General features: G+C 41.4%; 1 protein-coding gene across 1 annotated transcript in view; it reads left to right on the forward strand.

Moving 5' to 3' along the window:
- Nucleotides 1-23,521, forward strand: part of LOC111152227 (eyes shut homolog (Drosophila)) — a 1,631,332-nt gene that overhangs the window by 1,575,276 nt on the left and 32,535 nt on the right. The window contains 3 exon segments of the mRNA XM_022510634.1: nucleotides 4,337-4,503; nucleotides 5,761-5,905; nucleotides 13,743-13,914. Coding sequence (XP_022366342.1) covers nucleotides 4,337-4,503; nucleotides 5,761-5,905; nucleotides 13,743-13,914 — 484 coding nt within the window.

Raw genomic sequence — 23,521 nt, forward strand, 5'->3', positions numbered from 1 at the left:
CGGCTCCATGATTGTGGGGCCCATCGGAAAATGAAAATTCAGGGTTTCTTGTTCAGAAAGCAAAGAAAAAAATGCCATCAAAAGTATTGAAAGCACTTCTTTCCTTCGGTGGTCTCTCCACTTTTATGGTGTCTTTTAATTGCTATTTATGTCAGTCCACGTTAAGTAAAATATTAAATTATTAACATGACTTTTATCATTCATTTTTATATCATGAGATGCCAGTTTAAAAATGCAGATATCAGAGCATTTAGCCCATATGCAGAATCACCAAAACTACACAATTGGTATTTTATAGCGTGTACCTGCTTGGGTACTTCTTTCTTACCAGAACACGAGAGCTGCTGCACAAAATTAAGTCAACTGTCTTCATTTCACTCCTTGATACACCCACATTCTATCAGCACTCTCTCCCCTCAGCTCACTGTGGGGTAAGGAAGGACTGAAAAGAAAGGTGTCTGCGGACTTCCCTCTCTTTCCCTTCCCTCGAGGTCTCCACTTTCAGTGTAAGTGATTAGCCAGTGGAGAGAAGTAATGACAGTAAGAAAGGAATGCTAAGCCTCCTCCATCTTCCAGCTTTCTGAGCTCACCATAGCCTTTCCGCGCCAGAAGGAAGTTTATGGTTCAAGCGGAAAGCATAGCCTCTCAGGGTGGTCAGCACCACACCTACGCAATCTTCACACGCAACACACTTACGTTGTGCTCAGTTGGAGTCTCAGCAAACTCGCAGTACTAGAGGGATTCTAGTCACAAACACCACCTGTGAGTGGGGTGGCAAGAAAGAACAGACATGCATTTGTATGTATGTATTGCCCCTGTTCTCTGTCATGCTCTGTTGTCCCATGGACTTCACCTTCAACTTACAGTTCGGAGAAATTCAAAAAGTGACAACAGAGCATTAAACCGGGGCGCCTGGGTGGCTCAGTGGGTTAAGCCTCTGCCTTCAGCTCAGGTCATGATCCCAGGGTCCTGGGATCGAGCCCCGCATAGGGCTCTCTGCTCAGCGGGGAGCCTGCTCCGCCCTCTCTCTCTCTGCCTGCCTCTCTGCCTACTTGTGATCTCTGTCAAGTAAATAAATAAAATCTTAAAAAAAAACCAAAACCCATAAAAACAGAGCATTAAACGAAGCATGAGGCCCTTCCGAACATGAAGCCCTGGGTGACAGATGGTCATGTGCCCTCGCCCTCCTAGAGTTATTAATTTTAGTCAGGTTGGGGATGCTGTTAAAATATATAGATTTCCAGGCCCTCGCTTCAGAGATTCTCACACAGGTGGTGTAAGATCAATCTAGAATCTATTTTTGACAAGCTCTTCCTATAGCACTTCCAACTCCGTGAAGTAACGTTCACCTTCCAGGCACCGGCTCTGGTAGTTCACAGCTTTCCTTTCTCTTATCTCTTCCATCCCTCATGGTCAGGGGTTACCACTGAGGAAAAGTCCAGACAAGAAGGTGTGGCAGAGAAAAGGAACACTACTCAGGTGGACCCGTGGTTTGTTAATAAGAAGTGATCATCTGCTTGGCAGTTTGATTAGCTCCCTGGATCTGCTTATTGTGCATCCCTACTTCTGTGTTCTGGGACAGGTCTTCAGGCAGGAGTATCCTGAACTGACGTCAGCCTCTCTCCCCACCCTGCCCCTTGCCAAGGCTTCTGTCTCCATAACTGACCCAGTCATTCCACCTTTTTCTTTAAACCATACTCTTTGGAACCCCTTCAGCTCTTCCTCTCCCTCAACTCATTCCTCCAGACTGATCTGTCCTCTCAGGTTTTCCTTCCAGATCACACACAAACGATCCTCCTCTTTCCTCTATCCCCTCTGCCTCTACCTTGATTTGGACCTTAACCTCTTCTCTTGAGTCACAGGAACCATCTTCCAGGGAGATTCCAAATCTGCCTCCATTCTGCCCCCAATAATGCTCTGAGAGTCTTCTAAAATCTAAGACTAGGGGCACCTGGGTGGCTCACTCAGTTAAGTGTCCAACTCTTGATTTGGCTTGGGTCATGATCAGGGCTGTGAGATCGAGCCCGCGTCAGGCTCCGTGCTGGCTGGAAAGATTGCTTAAGATTCTCTCTCTCTCCACCTGCCCCTCCTCCCTTCTCTCTCTCTTTCAATCTCTCTCTAAAAAATAAATAAATAGAAATTTAAAAATAAGTAAATAAAATCTAAAACTTCTATAATTCTCCCATTCAGAATCCTTTCATGGCTCCTGAGCATCTCATTCATTGCAGTAGACTAAGCCTTAAGGATATGGCTCCTTCTGCCACAGACACTAAATGCCAGCCATGCCCAGCCCCCAGCAGTCCTGGAAGCATTTCGTCTCCACCGCCTCTACTGCGGTGTTACTCCCTCTGCTTTGACCAGCCCTCTTCAGAACCTCCCCTTTCCTCATCTACCTGCTAACTTCTCATTTGTCGCTTTGTGGGTTAGCTCAGAAACCAACTCAAAAATCACTTTCTTTTGGATTTTCCTAACTGTCCTTCCCACCCTGTCATCATGACTGCCCCCACTGCTGCTCTTCCTCTGAACCCTGTGGCTCTTGAGACAAACTTCCCATCTCCTCTCAGCCAGGCTGGAGAACCTTGAGGATTATGTTGTTCTTGGCATGACACAGGCTTTTGATGACTTGAAGAAGGAGGAGGAATGGCAAGAGGAAAGGAGATAAGGATATGTCTCACATAAATTGCTCTCCTACCACCAGTTCCACTGGCAGAATACCATCTCCGTTCCAACAGTCTGAACAATTGAAAAGACCATGTAGATGCCCACTAGAACGCCTTTAAAAAGATCCCCATTCACAGCCCACGGAAGAGGCTCTTACAATTCTTTCTTCGGCCCTATCTCCCTTTGGCTTCTAAAGTCCAACCACTGTCTAAAAGACTTCAATTTCTAATGGTTTTTCTCCTTTCTGCCAAACTGCCTTCCTGAATCTGTTTTCTCGGGGAATTCTTCCTATTTTAAGTGTATAACCCACCTAAGCTGCTCCACCACTACAGAGGGGGAAGAGATCACCTGAGAGAGAACGAGATTTGTTATGAGTTCCCAACATGGATGGTGCGTAACACAGTGCCTCAACCCTGGCTGCATGTCACACTCACCTAAGCAGCTTCCAAAACAACCCAGCTCAGGGCCCATGGCAGGCCCATTAGAAAATCACAGGCAGATTCAAGTATCTCTACATATCTGTCTTCCATTTTCCAGTGCCTTTGGAAGCCCACCTCTCTACACTATCTAGAAACCTTCAGATCTTTCTCTCCTTTACCTTGCTTAGCCTAACAACAGAAGCCGAGGGAGAACATAAGATTGCCCATAAAAGTCTAGGAAAAGGATATTGTGCACATTCACAACAAACTTTGTCCATGTCCAAGGAGTCACTTCTACTTTTTGCCTCCTGATGAAACTTCTTACTTCTATCAGGCCTCCTATTCTTCCTCTGACCAGAAATCCTTGCCTTAGTTTCCTACCTGAAAACTTCAGTATTAAGGTCCACAACCACATCTTTCAGAAACTGGATGATATATTTAGGTCCTTCTTCCCTGTGGACAGGTCTCTTGTCTCCACTTAACTCAAGAAACTCTGACCTGTGGGTGCTCTGCCTACCTGCTGGGAATGACACCGTTGACCATCTCCAATCTTTCTAATGGCACCAGGCATACTGCCAGGACCCTCCCCTCATGTCTGATGCTGGTTCTTTCCCAGCCACCTTCCCCTTTCTCCGTGGGTCTGTATCAGCTGTATCCTGAATGTTCTGGGTCTTGCAATTCACTGTTGTCCATGAGTGGTCCTGAATTAATGGAGGGAGAATGAGAATAGGGAACACAGAAACAACCCACATTTAAGTGGTCATAGAGGTATGGTCAAGAGCTTTTATAATAGAACAATCATAGCATATCCCGAGCAATTATGGAAATAACATTCTTAAAACTTCAAATCATAGAATTTCAAAGCTGAAACTCAGTTATCTCAATCTTTTGAGTCTTCTGATCTATCAGAGAAGTTCAACTCTATGATCAAGTTCTATGTGTTGTGCAGTGCACACTGAATTTCCTTCAGACAAAAATGAGATTTTAATCCCAACTTTTTAGGTATTGATCATGCTTCTGGGTTGACGAGAACCCTCACGGCTTCAAAGAAAAACTTCTAGTGTTCACACAGTTCCTGGGTGTGTGAATAACAATACCCAGATGCACACATACCTGAGCATGGACGAGAGGCTGCATGTCCATTATAACTTCTTGTATGCTGGTCTGTGCCTCAGAACTAGACGATGAAGCAAAGCTGACTAGACTCCTGGATTTTCTCTCAGCAAGCATGCCCCACACGTTTCTTCTCATCCCAGGGTTGAATGGCGACGATTTCCTGGCCGTGGGTCTGCACAACGGCAGTGTGGTTTACACTTACAACTTAGGATCGGGCACAGCCAGTATCAGCAGTGATCCCCTCGATCTGAGCCTCGCCATCCACACCGTCCGTCTGGGGAGGTTCTTCCAGATGGGCTGGCTGAAGGTAAGATGTCATCCCTTCTTCCGTCCCACAGCTTTGCTGAGCATTACCATATGCCATCGGATCTGTGCAGTAGAGGCCAGAGGCAACAGGCCCATGCTTCCTGCCCCATGCAGTTCACAGAAACTACCCACAGCTGAGGATGAGAGGCACGCTTGCAATTAGGTGGTATGGGGACAAGTAAGGGGGATGACTAATGTAGAAAAGGTGAGAGAGAGGGCTCAGGAAATGCTCCCCCTAAAAGGTGATGCTTGAGCATAACTGCAAATAAATGGGAGTTCAGAACAACAACAGTGGCCAGTGTGGACTTGAAGAACGTGAGTAGTTCAGTGTGGCTTTTTAGGTAGGGAGGAGCAAAAGAGGTGGCTAACTGGTAGACCAGGTCTGTATTATCAAAGGACTTAGACGTCACACTAAGAAGTTCAATTTTTTTAAAAGATTTTATTTATGTATTTGAGAGAGAGGGAAGACCATGAGTCGGGGGAAGGGAGAGGGAAAAGAAGGCTCCCCCTTGAGCAGGGAGACTGACTCAGGGCTCCATCCCAGAGTCTCGATCCCAGGACTCTGGGATCATGATCTGAGCTGAAGGCAGACGCTTAACCAACTGAGCCACCCAGGTATCCCCAGAAAGTTAGATTTTTATCAAGAGCTATGGGGAACTACTGAAAAACTTAAGAAGGGGGATTGGGTACCTCAGTCAATTGACTTTTTTTGATAAATGACTCTGGTGGCTGTATTGAGAAAGGAAGGGGAGGGACCAAGGCTAGATGGAGGGAGACCAGTGGGATGCTAGCTCCTGATCTTTGGAGAACTGTGATTTTGATTGAAATGCAAAACCATGACTGCTATATTAATATATCCATGGTAACAGACACCAGCAGAGAAGCAAAGAATAGAGTGGTGAGGGGGTTTTTTTGTTGTTTTTTTTTTTTTTTCAAAATTCAGGTCTCTGTGAATTTTTCATGCCAAGTTAATGGGAAATAAAACAGTATCTTAACAGTTCACCCTGGGGAATTAATTCCTTTTTTTTTTTTTTTAAGATTTTATTTATTTATTTGACAGAGATCACAAGTAGGCAGAGGGGCAGGCAGAGAGAGAGGAGGAAGCAGGCTCCCTGCTGAGCAGAGAGCCCCATGCGGGGCTCGATCCCAGGACCCTGGGATCATGACCCGAGCTGAAGGCAGAGGCTTTAACCCACTGAGCCACCCAGGCGCCCCTAATTCCTTTTTTAATACCTTTTGAATTCTTTTCCTTTTGAAGGTAGATGATCATAAAAATAAATCCGTCATCTCCCCGGGAAGACTGGTTGGTCTCAATGTCGTCAGTCAGTTTTATGTCGGTGGCTACAGTGAATATACACCAGATCTCTTACCCAGTGGAGCCAATTTTAAAAACGGCTTTCAAGGTAAGGCATGGATGGTTTTACATTCTACCTACCCGTTTCAAATTCTGAGACAAGAAAAAACCTTAAATAATGTACTTCTTATTCCAAAACCAGAAATAATGGATTTCTTTCTAATCAGATTTGATCGAAATTTGATTTTAATAGAAAGCATTCAGTCACTGTTCATTCATCAATTTCTACCTATGTACTACGTGTGTAGTGTGTTTCAATGAATAAAATAAAGATCCCCACCCTTGTGAGTGTACATTCCAGTGGGGTAAAGACAATAAACACTGAATATGATGAGTAAGAAAAATACTATAAGAAAATAGTATAAGCTGACAAATTCTGTAGGGGGAAAAAGGAAAAATAGAGCATGATATGGGGGAATCAGGGGCATGACTAAGTTTTTTTTTAAAGATTTTATTTATTTATTTGACAGAGAGAGAGAGAGAGATCACAAGTAGGGCCAGTGACAGAGGGAGAGGGAGAAGCAGACTCCCCTTGAGCAGAGAGCCCAAGGCAGGACTGGACCCCAGGACCCTGGGATCATGACCTGAGCCGAAGGCAGATGCTCAACTGACTGAGCCACCCAGCTGCCTCTAATTTTTATATATATATATATATATATATATATATATATATATATATATACATATACATATAGGGTGCTTTTTAATATAGGGCAAGAAAGGTAAACCTCATGGAGTCACAGTAAAAACTGAAACTCCAACTAACTTTGGAACATACTTGATATGCAGGTGAGAGACAACTGCAGTTAACTGATCCACACCACCGAGGTGTAGCCCATAAGTCAAGAGGGTTAAGAGGGAACATTATGCTTGAGCAAGTGATTGTATTGTCATAGTCTGTCTCTCTGTGTTCAGAAGGGAAATAGACTCAGACCTTCTCCCACAAAGCTGATTCACAGTAGAGTGGTGAGATAAAGACATGCATTGAATTATTATATAGTGCATTTGGTGAAAATAAGCTTTTTGAAGGATCCTAGTCTCAGAATATTTGGTCAAGGAGCTGTTGGTTATAGTGTCCTCAGCCACCCGCCGGTGACCAGCCTACTCTCCGGCAGAAGTCCAGGAATAGGGAGCAGGGTGTGAGGCACATCTCAGCAGGACAGGAGTTGCCATCAGAAGCCATTCCAGGCACTTGAGTCCTCTGCCTGCCTGGCAGCATCCTTCTCCCCACCTTCCCTGACGTCTGCCGAAACATGGATGCAGGAGCCCATGTACGGGAAAATACGAAAGCAACACAGCTAACCCGCATGACACAAGGTCATCTTCCGGTAAAATGAGTTCGTCTGCCCAGACTGTCCAGGAAACTTTTTCCTTGAATATGTAATCAGTGCTGAGTCTCAGAAGGGTGTCTTACAGAAGAGTTTAAACTGTGTTAAGGGGCTGTGCTCAATGTAGGAATTCGACAGTTCTTGCACAGCGGCAGATCATCTGGAAAGGATTGTAAGGGCATGACAAATCAATGAGTTCTTAAAAACACTATATTCAAGAAAAAGAATGGGTAAACTTATGAATACAAAGATGCGCATCTTCCCCTTAGTAAGTGGAGACCCTGGGGGCAGGAGGAGGTCATCAAACCTTGCTGTCATTTATTCACAGACAAATATTCCGGGAATAGGGATAAGAGCGTGGACTCCGAAATCCAGCAACCAGCTGGGGTGTGCACCCCAGCTCTGCCACCTACAAGCCTCAGGGCCCTGGCCAGTCACCTCCCTGTGCCTCACTGTGCCTCACCTGTCAAATGGAGTAAGAACAGCACTTCTCTCCTGTGTAGTTCTGAAATTGAGGTAATGCTGAGAGAGCACAAGGTTGGCGCCTGGCTTACAGTGCCTGCTTTACGTTGGCGACGATGACGGTGCTGCTGGTGGGACGGGGCACAGCTCCTCTCAGACACTGGCTTCTCCTTCTCCACCACACATGCGGACACCAGTTAGGAGCAGGCTCTGGAGTCGGGGCTTCCTCAGATTCAGGCTCTGCCACGTAGCCACTACGTAACTTGTAGCCTGCCACTCGGACTCTTTGAGCTTCCATTTCCTTCTCTTTTCTCCTCAGAGGAGAAAAATATCTACCTCATAGGGTTCTTCTGAGTTAATCAATTAAGTGAAATAATTATAGTAAATGCTTAGCCCCAAAACTAATGCATGATAAACACTCGATGTATGTTTATATTATTATAATTCTATCGTGTGTCCTTGGATTTGATATCGTCAGATTTATTGAAGTCCAGTGCTTCCTGTGGTTTTCTTGTGTGATTTTCTCCCTTGTATTATGAATTTTCTGTACACCTTGCTAATGAGAACAGAGGCTCTCCCCGAACCTGTCATTTTCTCCGGAAGTGTGTTGGGGAGCCGAGAGCAGCAAGCGCACGGCGGGTCCTTCTCTGACAGGAACACTGGGACCGCACACACCTGGAACCATGTGAGCTGCCAGGGCTCTGGGGATCTAAGTCTTGGGCAGGTTGTCTCAGCAAATGCCTCTTAATCCGGTCTCTTGGAAGTTCCATGACCTTGAAAGCCCCTAATCTTATCACTTGTCTCTTGACTCCTCCCCTGCTGACTGCCTCTCGTCCATTATCAACACACATTCTCTTTGTTCTGAAAATTTGGGATACTTGTTGCGCGTATACCATTGCAACTGGATCACAGCAGGACCCACTACTACTGTCTGTAAAGAAGGATATAGGATAATTTCCTTAAAATATAGATTTCTGGACACTATGCCAGAACAACCTCATCACGATATCTGTGATGGAATCTAAAAATTTGCATTTCAATAAATAAATAAAATTTGCATTTCAATAAGCCTCCCTCAATTTGGAAGCCACTGTATTAATTAATCATAACAAAACAAATGCAGAGTTTCATGAAAAATTTTAATAAATAGACTAAGGTTGGGTGCCTGGGTGGCTCAGTGGGTTAAAGCCTCTGCCTTCAGCTCAGGTCATGATCCCAGGGTCCTGGGATGGAGCCCCGCATAGGGCTCTCTGCTCCGTGGGGGGCCTGCTTCCTCCTCTCTCTCTCTCTCTCTCTCTCTCTTCCTCTCTGCCTACTTGTGGTCTCTGTCAAATGAATAAATAAAATCTTTAAGAAAAAAAAAATAGACTAAGGTTACCACATTTGCTTTAGAGTGGTGATTACACATAGTAAAAGAGTATAAGACTCAGGCTTTCATATTTTTATAAACACTAGTGATAAATGACTCTAACCCAGAAGTTCCCTGTCTAAAATATAAATCCCTACTGTTGATAAAGCCCATTTGTTTTTGTTCTGGAAATGGTTTCTAATGAGCCATTACTTCCCTATAACCTTTAATACTTGTGAAGATCTTGAGGTTATTTAACCCTTATCCAGAATAATCGATGTAAGCCAGACAGAGGCCTTACTCTCTCACCTGCTGTAAGAATTCCACCCTCCTCTCCAAAGTTACATCTCTTACCAAGCTGCAGGGTTCTCAGCTTGAGGTTCCTGGGTGGGATTCAGTGGGTCCTTGAGTCTTCTGAAACCACACCCATAATTGCGCATGTGCCCATGTGCATTTTTTTTTAAGATTTTACTTATTTATTTGACAGAGAGAGAGAGATCACAAGTAGGCAGAGAGGCAGGAGGAAGCAGGCTCCCCACTGAGCAGAGAGCCCGATGCGGGGCTTGATCCCAGGACCCTGAGATCCTGACCTGAGCCGAAGGCAGTGGTTTAACCCACTGAGCCACCCAGGCGCCCCCCACCATGTGCATTTTTATGTGAAGAAGATCCCTCACGTTCATCAGTGTTCCAAGATCTGTTGCTTTCACTGACAGACCTATTTAGTCCTAACGTAGAACCAGAAGTTAACTCTCGGCCAGTGTGAACCTGGGGAAATCTACCGTCCCAGCTAACTATCATTCTAGTGTTAGAGCAGCTCGGATTCACTGATACCAGCAGTACTAAGTATTTATCACTCAACTGAATACCAGAGTGGGCATGAAATAGATTCAGATTCCTCGACAACACTGTAAAGAACATGTTATTCCAACTAAAACACCTTGTTCTGTCAGTATGGTCAGTTTCTTGCTAGTTCAGCTCTCTCTCTTTCTCTCTTTTTAATGGCATGGAACTTTTCAAAACCAGAACACAAGGTGAGGGGCAGAAAGGATTTATTGCCACAATTTAAGTATTATCTTACTGTCCAAAAAATGCGATCACTTATGTGATACACACGGCTGATGTCTTCGAAGTCTTTATCATGAGTACTTTACCATTTGCAGGAAGTATGTATTGAATACGTGGTGCATGGTGCTAAACTTTTTTTTTTCCCTAAGATTTTATTTACTTACTTATTTGGGAAAGCAAACACAAGCAGGGGGAGGAGCAGAGGCAGAGGGAGAAGCAGGCTCCCTGCTGAGCAAGGAGTCCAATGCTGGACTGCATCCCAGAAACCCGAGGTCACGACCTCCGCCAAAGGCAGAGGCTTAACTGATGGAGCCACCCAGGCGCCCCTGCATGTTGTGATACTAAGCAGATTATACTTTGCTGTGTTAGTAGGACTGAAAATATACAGTATATATTCTACATATGGCTTCCACTGTCATTGCCCGTAAACCGCATATGTTGACTGACATGAAGCATCTCTCTGTAAAAGAAACACATTTAACTATTTGTATTAGCCAAATGTTTCTCTAAATATAGCATTGCCATGTTTTTAGCCAAAAATCTATTTCAGCAGTTCCTCATAACAAAAGCACTTCATTTATCCATACAAAGGAGAAGTGGTTTTACATGAAACATTTCAGAATTTAATATTTGTTATAGTCATTTGCAAGGTTTTTTTAGTGCATGATTATAAAAACTACAAAAAGCTCAATTTTTGCTAAAAAGAAAAAAAGTTTTATAAAGGCAGTAAAGGTCTTGAGACAGTTAGGAAGACAGAGTAGAATATGCCACCTGCTAATTGCCAAGGATTATACTGGCCAGTTTATGGATATTACCCCATTCCTCTTAACTCATAGAATAGTTATTCTTGTCCCCATTTTAAAAGCACAAAGATTGGCACTCGGGCTTGGATCAGCTACCCACTGTGTGGCAGAGGTTACAATTGAACCCAGACCCACCTGACTCCATCCTCTACTCACACTTCTGCTCTCTGCGGAGTGCATTTCACTAGGCAAAAAGCATGGGAAACCCTGCTTTGTTAATTAAGTTACCTGGTTATTCTGTATACAGCGGGTAGCATTCATTAATTTCTTCATTTTGTGCAGTGCTTTTTTTGTGTAAGAGCAGATGGCAGGACTTGGAGAAATAACAAAGGTTAAATCTGAGGCAGGACAATCATTGTTCTCTCACAATAAGAAAATACCAGTGCCTGCTGAGAGTGGTGCTCGTCAGTGAAAATGCCGGTGGAAATTAAGTTGGAAAGTAAATCCTTGACCTTTCAAAACTGAGCCCATCTTTTTCACCATGAGGAATTATTCCATGCTTTTAGCTCCTTAAAGTTTCAAAAATAAAATCTAGGCTAGCCTTTATTTTCTCATTTTAAAGACACTATTTATGACTGATAACCATATTGACTTAAAAATACTTTATAAATAAACTGTAAGTGTTGAAGGAGTGAAGTAAAATTTTAATACATTTCAGGGTCCTAAACAGTTGCATATAAAGTCTTTGTTGAACTGCCCTTTTTGTTTATATTTTCCTAATCTTGGGGTGTTAAAGATCTTTCTTTTCCCAGCACTACTGAATACAATCTACAAATAAAATAGTATATATTTAAGGTGTAGAATGTTATGATTTGGAATACATATACATTGTGAAAAGAGTACTATGGTCGAGTTAACACATTCATCATCTAACATGGCTACCTTGTATGTATGTGTGGTGAGAACACTTACAATTTACTTTCTTAGGAAATTTCAGGTATATAATATAGTATTATTGACTATAGGCGCATGCTGTGTCTTGGATCCCGAGGACTTACTCATCTTATAAGTGAAAGTTGGTACCATTTGACTAACCTCTCCCCATTTCTCCCACTCCCAGCCCCTGACAACCACCATTCCACTCTGCTTCTATGAGCTAGACTTTATTTAGATTCCGTATATCAGTAAGGTCATCAGTGTTATACCTGGGAAAGACCTTTCTAAGGATATACGTGGAGACCAGTCCTGGAGGGAAAAAAAGAGAAATGAGACAACATAAAAATTACAAACTTCTCTACATAAAAAAATAAGAGCTTCACCATAAGAAAAATTAAATGGCAAATATTAAACTGAGGAAAGTATTAACAATATAGGACAAACAACTAATACACTCATTATGTAAGCAGGTCTTCCAAATTAATGTTTAAAGTGGTGAATAGAGGAAAAAATTACATAATGAACAAATGAAAAGGAAGAAATACAAATGGCTTATAAATTTATTAAGAGGTTTTCAACCCCAATTAAAAATAGCAAAAGAAAGGGACACCTGGATGGCTCAGTCGGTTAAGCCACTGCCTTTGGCTCAGGCCATGATCCCAGGGTCCTGGGATCGAGTCCTGCATCGGGCTCTCTGCTCAGCGGGGAGCCTGCTTCTCTCTCAGCCTCTGACTGCCACTGTGCCTGCTTGTGTGTGTGTGTGCTCTCTCTCTCTCTCTCTGACAAATAAATAAATAAATAAAATCTTAAAAAAGAGAGAGAGATTTAAATTTATAAAAAAATAGCAAAAGGAAATTTTATTCTTTATTCCATTTTAAAAGGAAACACAATAATCTCTTGCATGTGATGATTATGAAGAAGCAGATGTTCCAGTAGTGAGTGGGGGAAATAAAATTGTGCAAAATATCTATGACACTGGGACATCCTTCAAAGCATCCATATCTTTTGTGCTGGTAGTGTTACTGCTAGAAAATAATACTAAGAAAATAATTAGCAAATACACAAAGAATATCCATATAACGTTAATCATAACATTATTTTTAATAGCAAAAAAGTAGAAATGAGTCAATTGCCCAATAATTGAAGGTTAACTAGGTATATTATATGAAACAACAGTAGGCCATCATTTAAAAATAGTTATGCTATGCAAAAAGGGTTAATTGTATTTATGCTATACAAATGCTTGGAATACTATATATTATAGAGTTTAATGCAGGATTCTATTTTTGTTTACAAGAAAATACAGCTAACCATAGAAAAACTGCTGGTGTATAATAATTAGTGTGTTAATAATTAGTGGTATATAATACACACCAAAGTGTTAATAATTGTCTTTTCTGGGGGCAAGGGGTGGCTCAGTCGGTTGAGCGGCTGACTCTTAGTTTTCGCTCAAGTCATGATCTCAGGGTCCTGGGATCAAGCCCCACATCAGGCTGCCCGCTCTAGGTGGAGTCCGCTTGAGATTCTTTCCCTCTGCCCCACCCCTGCTCACTCTCTCTCTCAAATAAATAAATCTTTAAAAAAAAAAAAAAATTGTCTTTTCTGCAGTGTTGATACTGTATATAATTTTTTTTATTTTTCTCTCTGTGTCTGTGTTTTTACATTTTTATGGTCTTAAAAATTGACATGTATTACTTTATCATGAAACAAATGCTTCTTTAAAAATTCTCTTCTTGTTTTGTCTGTTTCTTCCAGTGTTTTGTTTTGTTTTGTTTTTTAAGATTTTATTTATTTATTTGACAGACAGAGATCACAGGTAGGCAGAGAGGCAGGCAGAGAGAGGAAGGGAAGCAGGCTCCCTGCTGAGCAGAGAGCCCGATGTGGGGCTCGATCCCAGGACCCTGGGATCATGACCTGAGCCAAAGGCAGAGGATTTAACCCGCTGAGCCACCCAGGCACCCTCTTCCAGTGTTTTAATATGAAGTATTTTTGCCTTTCTCCCAGGTTGCATTTTCACTGTGCAAGTTCGCACTGAGAAGGGCCGTTTCAGAGGCCTGGGAGACCCTGAGGGCCACCCGTCTGCCGGCCGCAGCGTTGACCAGTGCGATGCTTCTCCCTGCAGTTTAATGAAATGTGCCAACGGTGGGACATGCATAGAGGGTAGATCTGCTGCTTAGTAAGTATGACATTATTAAGTAAGAAACTGGTAGGTCATTTGGTGCTAAGCAGCACTCCACTCATACACACTAGAAACCCACACCGATGCGCACATTCAAAATGTTTTGATGTGGACTTCCTAGGTGACTGGGCGACGGATAAAAGCACCTGGGAAGGGTCCTTGCAACACTGATGCCATCTTCTCAATTCTTTTAAACAATGGAAATGAGCCACTGCATCTCATTCCAGACACATGGAAAAGAATCTTAAATTCACAGCGTTGAGAGTGTTAGCAGAAATGTTCATCAAGGGTTTGCCTACCAGATTCGCTTTCGTATTTGGGTTTGAGCTCTGTCAGAAAGGGCCTCGCTAGGTGGACCCTCGCAAAGCTGTGTGATTTGACTTCCAAACTATGTTAGTATGAAAGAAAACGACCCATTGAGTGGGAAGAACGAGGGAGTGTTGTCTTGTAAGGAACCTCTTTTCTTGAGCACCTCCCGGCGCATATGTACTGTGAGGGTGCTCTGGAAATTCGCCAAAGAAAGAGGACGTAAGCAGTGCGTCCTTCCATTTCTTCCACTCTAGCTATTCAATTCAGTTTCTTACATCGTAGCTGTTCTCGACCTGTATGAGACAGCCACAAAGTGATCGATCAACATTGTCTCACAGGGCATGTCAGAAGGCATGATGCCCTTAGCCACTAAGCTAGCTCCCTGCAGAGCAATTCCGGAAGTAAGATATCAGAACATCCCTGGAAGACAAGGGTAGAAGAGCACCCAGTTTTTTAACACCTACGTGAATCCCTTACCTTCCCTGAACAGTTCTCCCCCACCTCCTCACCAGAAAATAACCAAAAGCAAAGTGCAACGTTCAAACGACTGCTAATTACGATGCACTGAGTTGGTGAGGAAAGGCTTCTTGGCAGGAAGCAGATGGGGAGGTGGTAGAGGTAGAGGGGAGTTAGGTGGTAGAGAGGTAGAGGAGATGTTATTAGATCTTCCTATGTCTTACCCAAAACTACTCTCCAGTGACTTCTTAGGACATGTAGAATAAAATCTAAAGCCTCCACCATAACTGATAAGGCCCTCCATGATCTGGCCGCTGCAGCCTCTTGGACCTTCTCTCTTATTCCCTCAGTATGCTCAAGTCCAGTTAGTCTATGTCTGTCTTTTGAATACACCCAGCTCATTGCGGCTTCTAGACGGGTACATTGTGTCTTCCAGCAGGGGGCACCCTTGCCATTAGTCTCCGTTTGGCTGCCTCCTTATCACCTCCTCCGGAAGATGCTCCCTTAGATCAATCCAAAACTATCCCTCCCTCCATTCATTCTCTATCACATCATCATATTTTATTTTCTCCATAAATATTATTCTCAAATTTTATTTGTTTGCTTGTTTACATGTTAGTTATTATTTTCCCCTGACAATGGGCCTGATCTCTCATTCTACCATTGTATCCCTCACACCTTGAAGAGCTGCCCAGCATAGAATAGGTATTCATTAATTATTTGTTTAGTTCATGAACCAATGAGTAGCTATTCCATGAAAAAGTAGAAGTAATCTTCATTCCAAGGGTTCTAAACACAAGTGCCAATGTAAGGACAAGCAAGGTGACCCCATGATGATCATGAGCATGAAGCCAAACTGACTAAACATAATATTGTAATTGATTAGCTATAAGAAATGGGACACAAGAAGTATAGGAGGATGGGAAATCGACGTGATAGATAACAGATTTGATGTGATACATAACAGATTTGATTGTCCTCAAGAATGAGACAGAAGCAGTTTCTAGGCAGGAAAAAGCCACAGTAAAGACAATCCTGTCAACATCCCCTTACAGCATGGATATATTGGAGTATCAGTAGGAGACAGTTTTGGAAAATCTAAGCACATTATGAAGGGACTGGTTTTAATAAATAGCCATAAAAAAGGAAAGAGTTAATTTAGAAGATATTACAGAGAAATATTCATGGGATATTATGACCTACCAATTATGATTGTGGGAGGAAGGTCAGTGGGGAATCAAATCTAAATTAATCCAAAACAAGAATGAAAAGTCTTGGTGTTCTGGAATGTCCAAGGCATCTAATGTGCTGATCAGTAAATTAAAAATATTAGCTGAATTTTATGGAACCTTGCAAAGAAAAAATGTGTAATGTGCTCAAGGCCATGGAGGTACTTAGGACAAAACCTGAGGCTTGGGACACCACCATCATAAAGAAATATATGTTTGAATTAGCTTAACCATTATGGTTTTATTGTTACTTCTTTACAATCTTTAATGAAATCTTTAGGTTTGCTTTACAACTTATGCGTTCTAATTTGCTATTTAACTAAGCTTAATTATTCAAAAAAACAAATTTACTTCACTTTATCTAAGAAATGTGGTCATTCTTCAGGTCATCTATGAGGTGTTTTTGTCATCTTTTAATGTGATAATAAGTAAACTGATAGTAATAAAGAATGGAAGTTACAGTAAAAAAGTAGAGGAAATTGAAGGACCACGTAAGAAATTCACTCCAACTCATCGTTATTCCATATGGAATAAAGGGCCTGTTTCCATTTAAAAGCCACAGTTGTTTATCTTGGAAAATATAGTGTCAAGTGTAGATAGACACTTAAAAACTATTTGCAGATCATCTTGAGTAATATAGAAAATTTTCTTGATTTGTGGTAACAAAAGTAATGCCACACAATTGCACAGCAGCATTTTTGCATACATTATTTCAATTGCTCCTAATCACACCTTCCTAAATTAGTTGCAGCAAATATCCTAGTCCCAATTTAATGGATGGGAAAGTAAGCTTCAGAGATTGCAAGTGAATCAAGAGGATAAACCAGCACTTTAAAAGTAGTACAGCAGCACTGGGGCGCCTGGGTGGCTCAGTGGGTTAAAGCCTCTGCCTTTGGCTCAGGTCATGATCTCAGCGTTCTGGGATCAAGCCCCACATTGGGCTCTCTGCTCAGCGGAGAGCCTGCTTCCCCCTCCCTCTCTCTCTCTGTCTGCCTCTCTGTCTACTTGTAATCTCTGTCTGTCAAATAAATAAATAAAATATTTAAAAATAAATAAATAAATAAAATAAAAGTAGTACAGCAGGCCCCAAAATCAAATGTTCTAGCTCCAGGATGAAAGCTCTCTCCAGAACCTAAATAACAAGAAATGAATTTTAAAGCAGCTAATGATATAGGTAAGGCAACAAAAGTGTTAAATATCTCTTTAGCTGCAGGATGTAATCTGTTCATTTATTCTTAATTTTTTTTAATGAAGTTGACTTCAATTGACTTTTCATATTTTCTCCAAATTGGAAGTAACTTGCCTTATAACACAAACCCTGGGTGTTTCATCAATTCCTGTGTGGGTGGAAAGTTGTTTCTCACGGTCTAACTTGAGAGCCTTGACTTGAATAACTAATAGACTTGTTTAATCATGTACAATGGGAACGACACCTCTGACAAGTTTCTTTACAGGATTCTTAATCTTTCTTATCAAAATTGGGACCAATGTTTGGGATCTTCTTACTAAAATAACAACAAGGGGCGCCTGGGTGGCTCATGGGTTAAGCCTCTGCCTTCGGCTCAGGTCACGGTCTCAGCCGGGATCGAGCCCCACATCAAGACCCACATCGAGCCCCACATCGAGCCCCACATTGGGCTCCCTGCTCAGTGGAAAGCCTGCTTCCTCCTCTCTCTCTGCCTGCCTCTCTGCATACTTGTTGTGATCCCTGTCTGTCAAATAAATAAATAAAATATTTTAAGTAAATAAATAAGTAAAATAACAACAAAATAGTCACCATATTGACTACACGTGAAGCACTACTGTACAGACAGAAGTAGCTCTTGTGACTATTGCATATAATGACTTATTTAAAGTACAGCTTCCTACATTTAAAAGAGGCAAATTTTATGGTGTGTAAATTATGCCTCACTAAAGCTGTTTAAAAATATTAAGGTTCCCACTCACAGATATTCAGCTCTACTAGTAGCAGGAATTTACAGAGAATTTTACTCCTTTCAGTAAGTTTTGTAATTCTGCTCCAATCTTAATAATAGGAATCCCTTTTTAAAAGAAGATGTTTTCTTTGTAATGTACTTTTCAGTGGTGTTTAAGAAGTTTTCCTCTATCCCAGACTTTTACCTTTACATGGCTCCACACTTTTGTCTTTTACCTAAATGAGGCTAATACTAAGTTGAATTTCTAGGTCACAGTATAGACAGATCAAAGCCAAAGTTTGGTCTTTTTCTGAAAAATAACTAACACACACAATAAAATATTTTTTAAATGCTCAAAAGGCAAGTCCCAGAAGCATAAATTTCATGGTGTTTCATGCAAACTCTCAAAATTACTCAGAGTGTCTTACCAATGCATAGCTGGATGGTATACATTAAAAAAAAAAAAAACTCAGAATGATCCCTTTGGTTATCTGCCTCACAGCTGGGAGTAGGAGACATTATGGATACATAAGGGAAAGTCTTATGCCAAGTAAGGTAGGGGGTCGGGCTTGATAAGGTGAGGACTCTGGACTCGGTAAACCCTGCAGGCCCTGCTTTCCTGCTCCAAGTATGTCAGCATACACAGATCCAGCTGTGTCCTAATGCAGTTTCAAATGAGGGTATAATAAGGCAGAGTTCATGTAAGGCCTTCATGCTCCTGGGATGAGCTCTGATGCAACAGAGAACCAGTAAGCTATTTCGGTTGTTCGTCAACAGCCAGGGCTAAAAGAAGAGATCTGTTTAGTTGTAAGTTATCCATATATGTACATGGGTTTTGTGCAACAGGTTTTTAAGCAGATTTTACTTCATTCAATTTGCATTTTGCTTGACCTTTGTTAAAAACAAGACAACAGGCCCCAAATGGAGTTGCTTATGCTCAGCCCTACAGCGCCAAACTGATACTTGACTTAGAGTTTAGGCTGTCCCAGAAGTGGAGTCTGAAACCGGTCAGTCGGGAACCGCCTGATCAGCACGACTTAGATAATCTGCCTGAGAGACCCCTGCCATCCTCTAAAGGAACAAGATCTTGCCATAACCAGTCTGCTTTTTTGCCAGTGTAACTTCCTTGTTTCCCACTCCCTTCTGGCAGTAAAAGTCTTTCATTTGCTACAGCTCCTCAGAGCTCCTTTCTCTCTGCTAGATTGGAGGCTACCCGGTTCAAATCAATCTTTGCTAAAATAAACTCAAAATGTTTAAAATGTCTCAGTTTCTTTTAACACCTTATGGTCAAATTCTGACAATGACTGAGGGTGATATGAGGCTTGTTCCTTTAAGAAAAGCACAGGGTAGGGGTACCTGGATTAAGCGTCTGTCTTCAGCTCAGGTCATGATTTCAGGGTCCTGGGATCCAGCCCCGAGCCCAGCCCTGCATCAAGCCCAGCCCCGCATTGCAACGGGCTCTCTGCTCATCAGGGAGTCTGCTTCCCCCTCTCTCTCTACCTGCCTCTCTGCCTACTTGTGATCTCTCTCTCTTTCTCTATCAAATAAATAAATTAATTAATTAAAAAAAGAAAAGCACAGAGTAGGAAAACCGAAACTTACAAAAACCAAGCTAAATGTAAAAGTGAGCTGCACAGACAGTAAGTAGGATAGGAGTTCAGAGAGAATGTGGCTGTAAGATGTGAAAGGCACCCAAGACTTAAACTAAGTTCATAAACGAGGCTTATTCACAACATAAATCTATCTGTGAGTGCAGAATCTCACTGACGCTGGGTTTCCTGATTATTTTTTGGCTCACAGATGTCCAAGAATCAGGTGAAATCTAAAAATCCTTTCCTCTGAAAAATAAACACGCTGAAGACACAAAAATTTGCATAAAATTTTGGAGGTTTCCAAACTATAGTGCCCAATCGTAGACTCTCTGGGGTCCCCCAAACTCTCCAAATTAAGAATTCTTTGTCCATTTTTGTCTTCTGCTTTCTCCCAGCGTTTCGTGCAGTCGCCTAGTGCTCCTCTGTGGGATGGTGACGTTTGCCAACTAGTACCCTGCTCCCAAACCCCCCTCCCTCTGAATCTTGCTAAAAATTCCCCTCCTGTCTCTTTCCTGCTCGTAATGCTCCTTAGTCTTTCCTTGCCGGTGCAGCAAAAGTGAGTTCTTTCTTCTGTTGTTCGAGGTATGACAGGGTCTGGTGTCATCCTATCTGCTCCTGCTGTGCTTTTCTCCCTACTTCAATATTCCCAAGAATTGTATCGCTCTGTCCAGCCCCTCAAGAAATACCCCATCTCCAAGCAGCCAGCGGGTGTAGCCAGCCGGGTAACTCACTACCTCCCATTTGGTTTTCTTCCTTCCCCTCACTTCGCTCTCTCTCACTCTTGCTTGCCAGGCAGAGTACCCCTTCATCTCCGTGGAACTGCTTTTAGACTCTGTTTTCTAGGGGTTCCAAGTTAAGGCTAAGATTAAGAGTTCAAAAACTTGTCTAATCTTGCAGTGAGGCTATAGAGAAACAGACACTGGCGCTACCAGAGCAAACTCTCTTCATTTAAACACAAGATGTGCGTCATTACGTATCTGATAAGTAAAGCTAGAGAACATTTACACCACAGAGGACATGGCTATGAAAATCTTTATATGTTGCTATGTTGCTGTAGAGTGATCCTCAGGATATAGAAAGTGAAAAAAGTAGGGTAAAGAAGCATGCAAGAAGAGGGAATGATAGATATAGATAAATAGATATAAATACATACACATGTCTATGTGTATTTATGTATACATACACATATGGTCATGTTTTTCTAAGGATTAAAAAAAAAACAGGCACGGGGCGCCTGGGTGGCTCAGTGGGTTAAGCCGCTGCCTTCGGCTCAGGTCATGATCTCAGGGTCCTGGGATCGAGCCCCGCATCGGGCTCTCTGCTCAGCGGGGAGCCTGCTTCCTCCTCTCTCTCTACCTGCCTCTCTGCCTGCTTGTGATCTCTGTCTGTCAAATAAATAAATAAAATCTTTAAAAAAAAAAAACAAAACAAAACAGGCAGAATACAGGAAAAAAATTATAAATGGCCACCTGTAGAATGAGAAAGAAAACAAGGAAGTGACAGGGATGAAAGGTGGACTTGTTTTTTTGTTTTTGTTTTTTTTTATTGTGTTCCGTGATTCATCGTTTCATGTAACACCCAGTGCTCCAGGCAATCCGTGCCCTCCTTAATACCCATCACCAAGGCTCACCCAAACCCCCCCAAAAAAACTGAACTTTTAATCACCCAGAAAATAGAAAAGGAGTAATTCTTAAGTACTGAAAGAAAATAAGGAAATAAATGAATCTAACTGTATTTCAAATTGTTGGCATAACCTAAGAGAGAAGATTTAGTTCGATTGATTATAAATTGACTGTACAGTGGGTTATATCATAAGGACAAAAAGAACCATACAGATATTTGATTTCGCATCCTGTAGTCTTCATGTTAGTGGTCGCATTGGTATTATTTTGAAACTACAGATAAAGATAAAAATAGCTATTTAGTAAGATAGCTTGATGGATGGATGGATGAATGGATGGCTATAACCCAAGGGAGTAACTAGAAATAACATATGGATTCATGACCTGATTTTCTCCTTCCAAAGTACGTATTTCCTAGCTATATCCACTAAAGAAATCTAGGAACAACAGTAATTCAGTAAGAATGAAAACTCTAATACCAAAATTGTTATTTCCAAATAGCATTTTCCACAAAATAATAAACCAGAACTTCTAAAAAAAAATAAGAATAAATAAAACAGGACTTCTAGTATAACTGGACATTTGACTCTAGGGTAGGAAATATATGATACGATCCTGGATGTCTTTTGTGCTTGAAAGCAGGAGAGTTGTCAAAGACTACTAGGGCGATTTTAAAAGAAGACAGAAGCCAACCTAAGGAGACTCCCACTGGCCAAAGATGGGACCATTTCAGAATTCCAGAGAATAATGTCTGTAATGGATTTAAACGTGCCAATATATAAAATACGTGTAGTTGTAATGATACTCCATACACACATTCCACCAAGGGATTAAAAAAAAAAAAAAAAACTTGTCACCTATGGAAGTTGCTAGTGTACCATTCATTATTCTGAAATTCGACTAAAGTGAAAGATGGATAGGTTCAACCTTCTTTTCCTAGAAAGAGTATAGTAGCCAGCCTCTAAGTGGCCCTCCTAAGAGACACATCCTTCCGCAGTCCTTTCTCACACAGAATAGGGCTGAGCTGTATAAATCATAAGATATTCTGTAAATGACAACTTTTGACTTCAAAGCTAGGTAAAAAGTCATTAGCACTTATTCCTTCCTTAAATTGTGAGATTTAAGAATTAAATGATTCTATCCACTGAACAGTTTAATAATGGTCGGGCTCTATTTTTTATAGACCCTCTGGCAGTTGTATAGAGAATGAATTTGCAGGTGGTAAGCCTGAAAGCAGAGGAATCTATTATGAGTCTGTATTAACAATAAATGGTTATTATGGCCTTGAACCATTAAGGTCTGGAGTAATTTATTATGCAGCAATAGGTAACTAATACAAAATAAAAGTAACTAGCCAGATGATTGATGAGAAGTAATTCTTATTAGAACTAAAATATAATTTAGGAGCACCTGGGTGGCTCAGTTGGTTAAGCGTCCACTTTCAGTTCAGTTCATGATCCCAGGGTCCTGCTCAGCAGGGAGCCTGCTTCTCCCTCTCCCTCTGCCTGCAGCTCCCCCTGCCAGTGTTCTCTGTCAAGAAAATAAGTAAAATCTTGCGGGGGGGGAAGGAACTGAACTAATTTAAGTGCATATTATTCTATAAATAATAGAATTTGAAATATCACCATTTTATAACCATCAGGGAAAATAATGGCTGCTTGGATCATTAATGAAAGGTTGACAGAAAACTGTATAATGGTTGGATCAAACGAAGACCACTTGAACCAAATGGCCCCTCATAATTGAATGTAGAGCAAACATTATGTGCCTCCTGATGCGATGTCATTACCTACACAGTACCACCTCTAACGCAGTAAAAAACCTGAAAGTGAATCTGATCAAGCCTCTGTATCTACAAGACTCTGAAAAATCAGGGCAATAGATGAAAACGAGTCAAGTAATATGATAAGGATCTAACCAACCAAATCTAGAATATGGTAAATGCTACTGGACACACAACACAAAAAGCATATGGATGGAAAGAAATGCAGAGGGAGAATTTTTATCTAAGTAAGAAGCCTTAAGAAGATCCTTCTACTGTGCACAAGCATCTGGAGAACTTGTCTGGATCCTTATGAAATGTCAACAAAAAAACAAAAAAAAAGACAAATTTTTTTGAGATGATCGTAATTAACTGAACACAAGAATTAAACGATCATGAGGAATTAACGTTATTTTTCTTGGGTATGATGCTAATATTTGGTTGTGGAGGTTTTTTTAAGTTTATTATCTGTTAATGATATATGCTGAAGTATTTCCAGATAATTGGATTTGCTTCAAAATATTTTGTCCAAAAAAGAAAAAGGAGTAGACAGAGAAGCAAATGAAACTAAAGAGCTAAAAACTGATCATTTGAAACTGGTTAAAGAGGTTGATCAATACTATGTTTTTATACTTTTACATGTATTTGAATTAAAAAACAATAGTACATATAATATACATCTTGCCTAATTTGTAAAATTCATAAAGTATAAAATAAA

Source organism: Enhydra lutris, unplaced genomic scaffold (genome assembly GCF_002288905.1).
Source record: "Enhydra lutris kenyoni isolate GAN:26980312 unplaced genomic scaffold, ASM228890v2 scaffoldscaffold28, whole genome shotgun sequence".
Taxonomy (NCBI): Eukaryota; Metazoa; Chordata; class Mammalia; order Carnivora; family Mustelidae; genus Enhydra; species Enhydra lutris.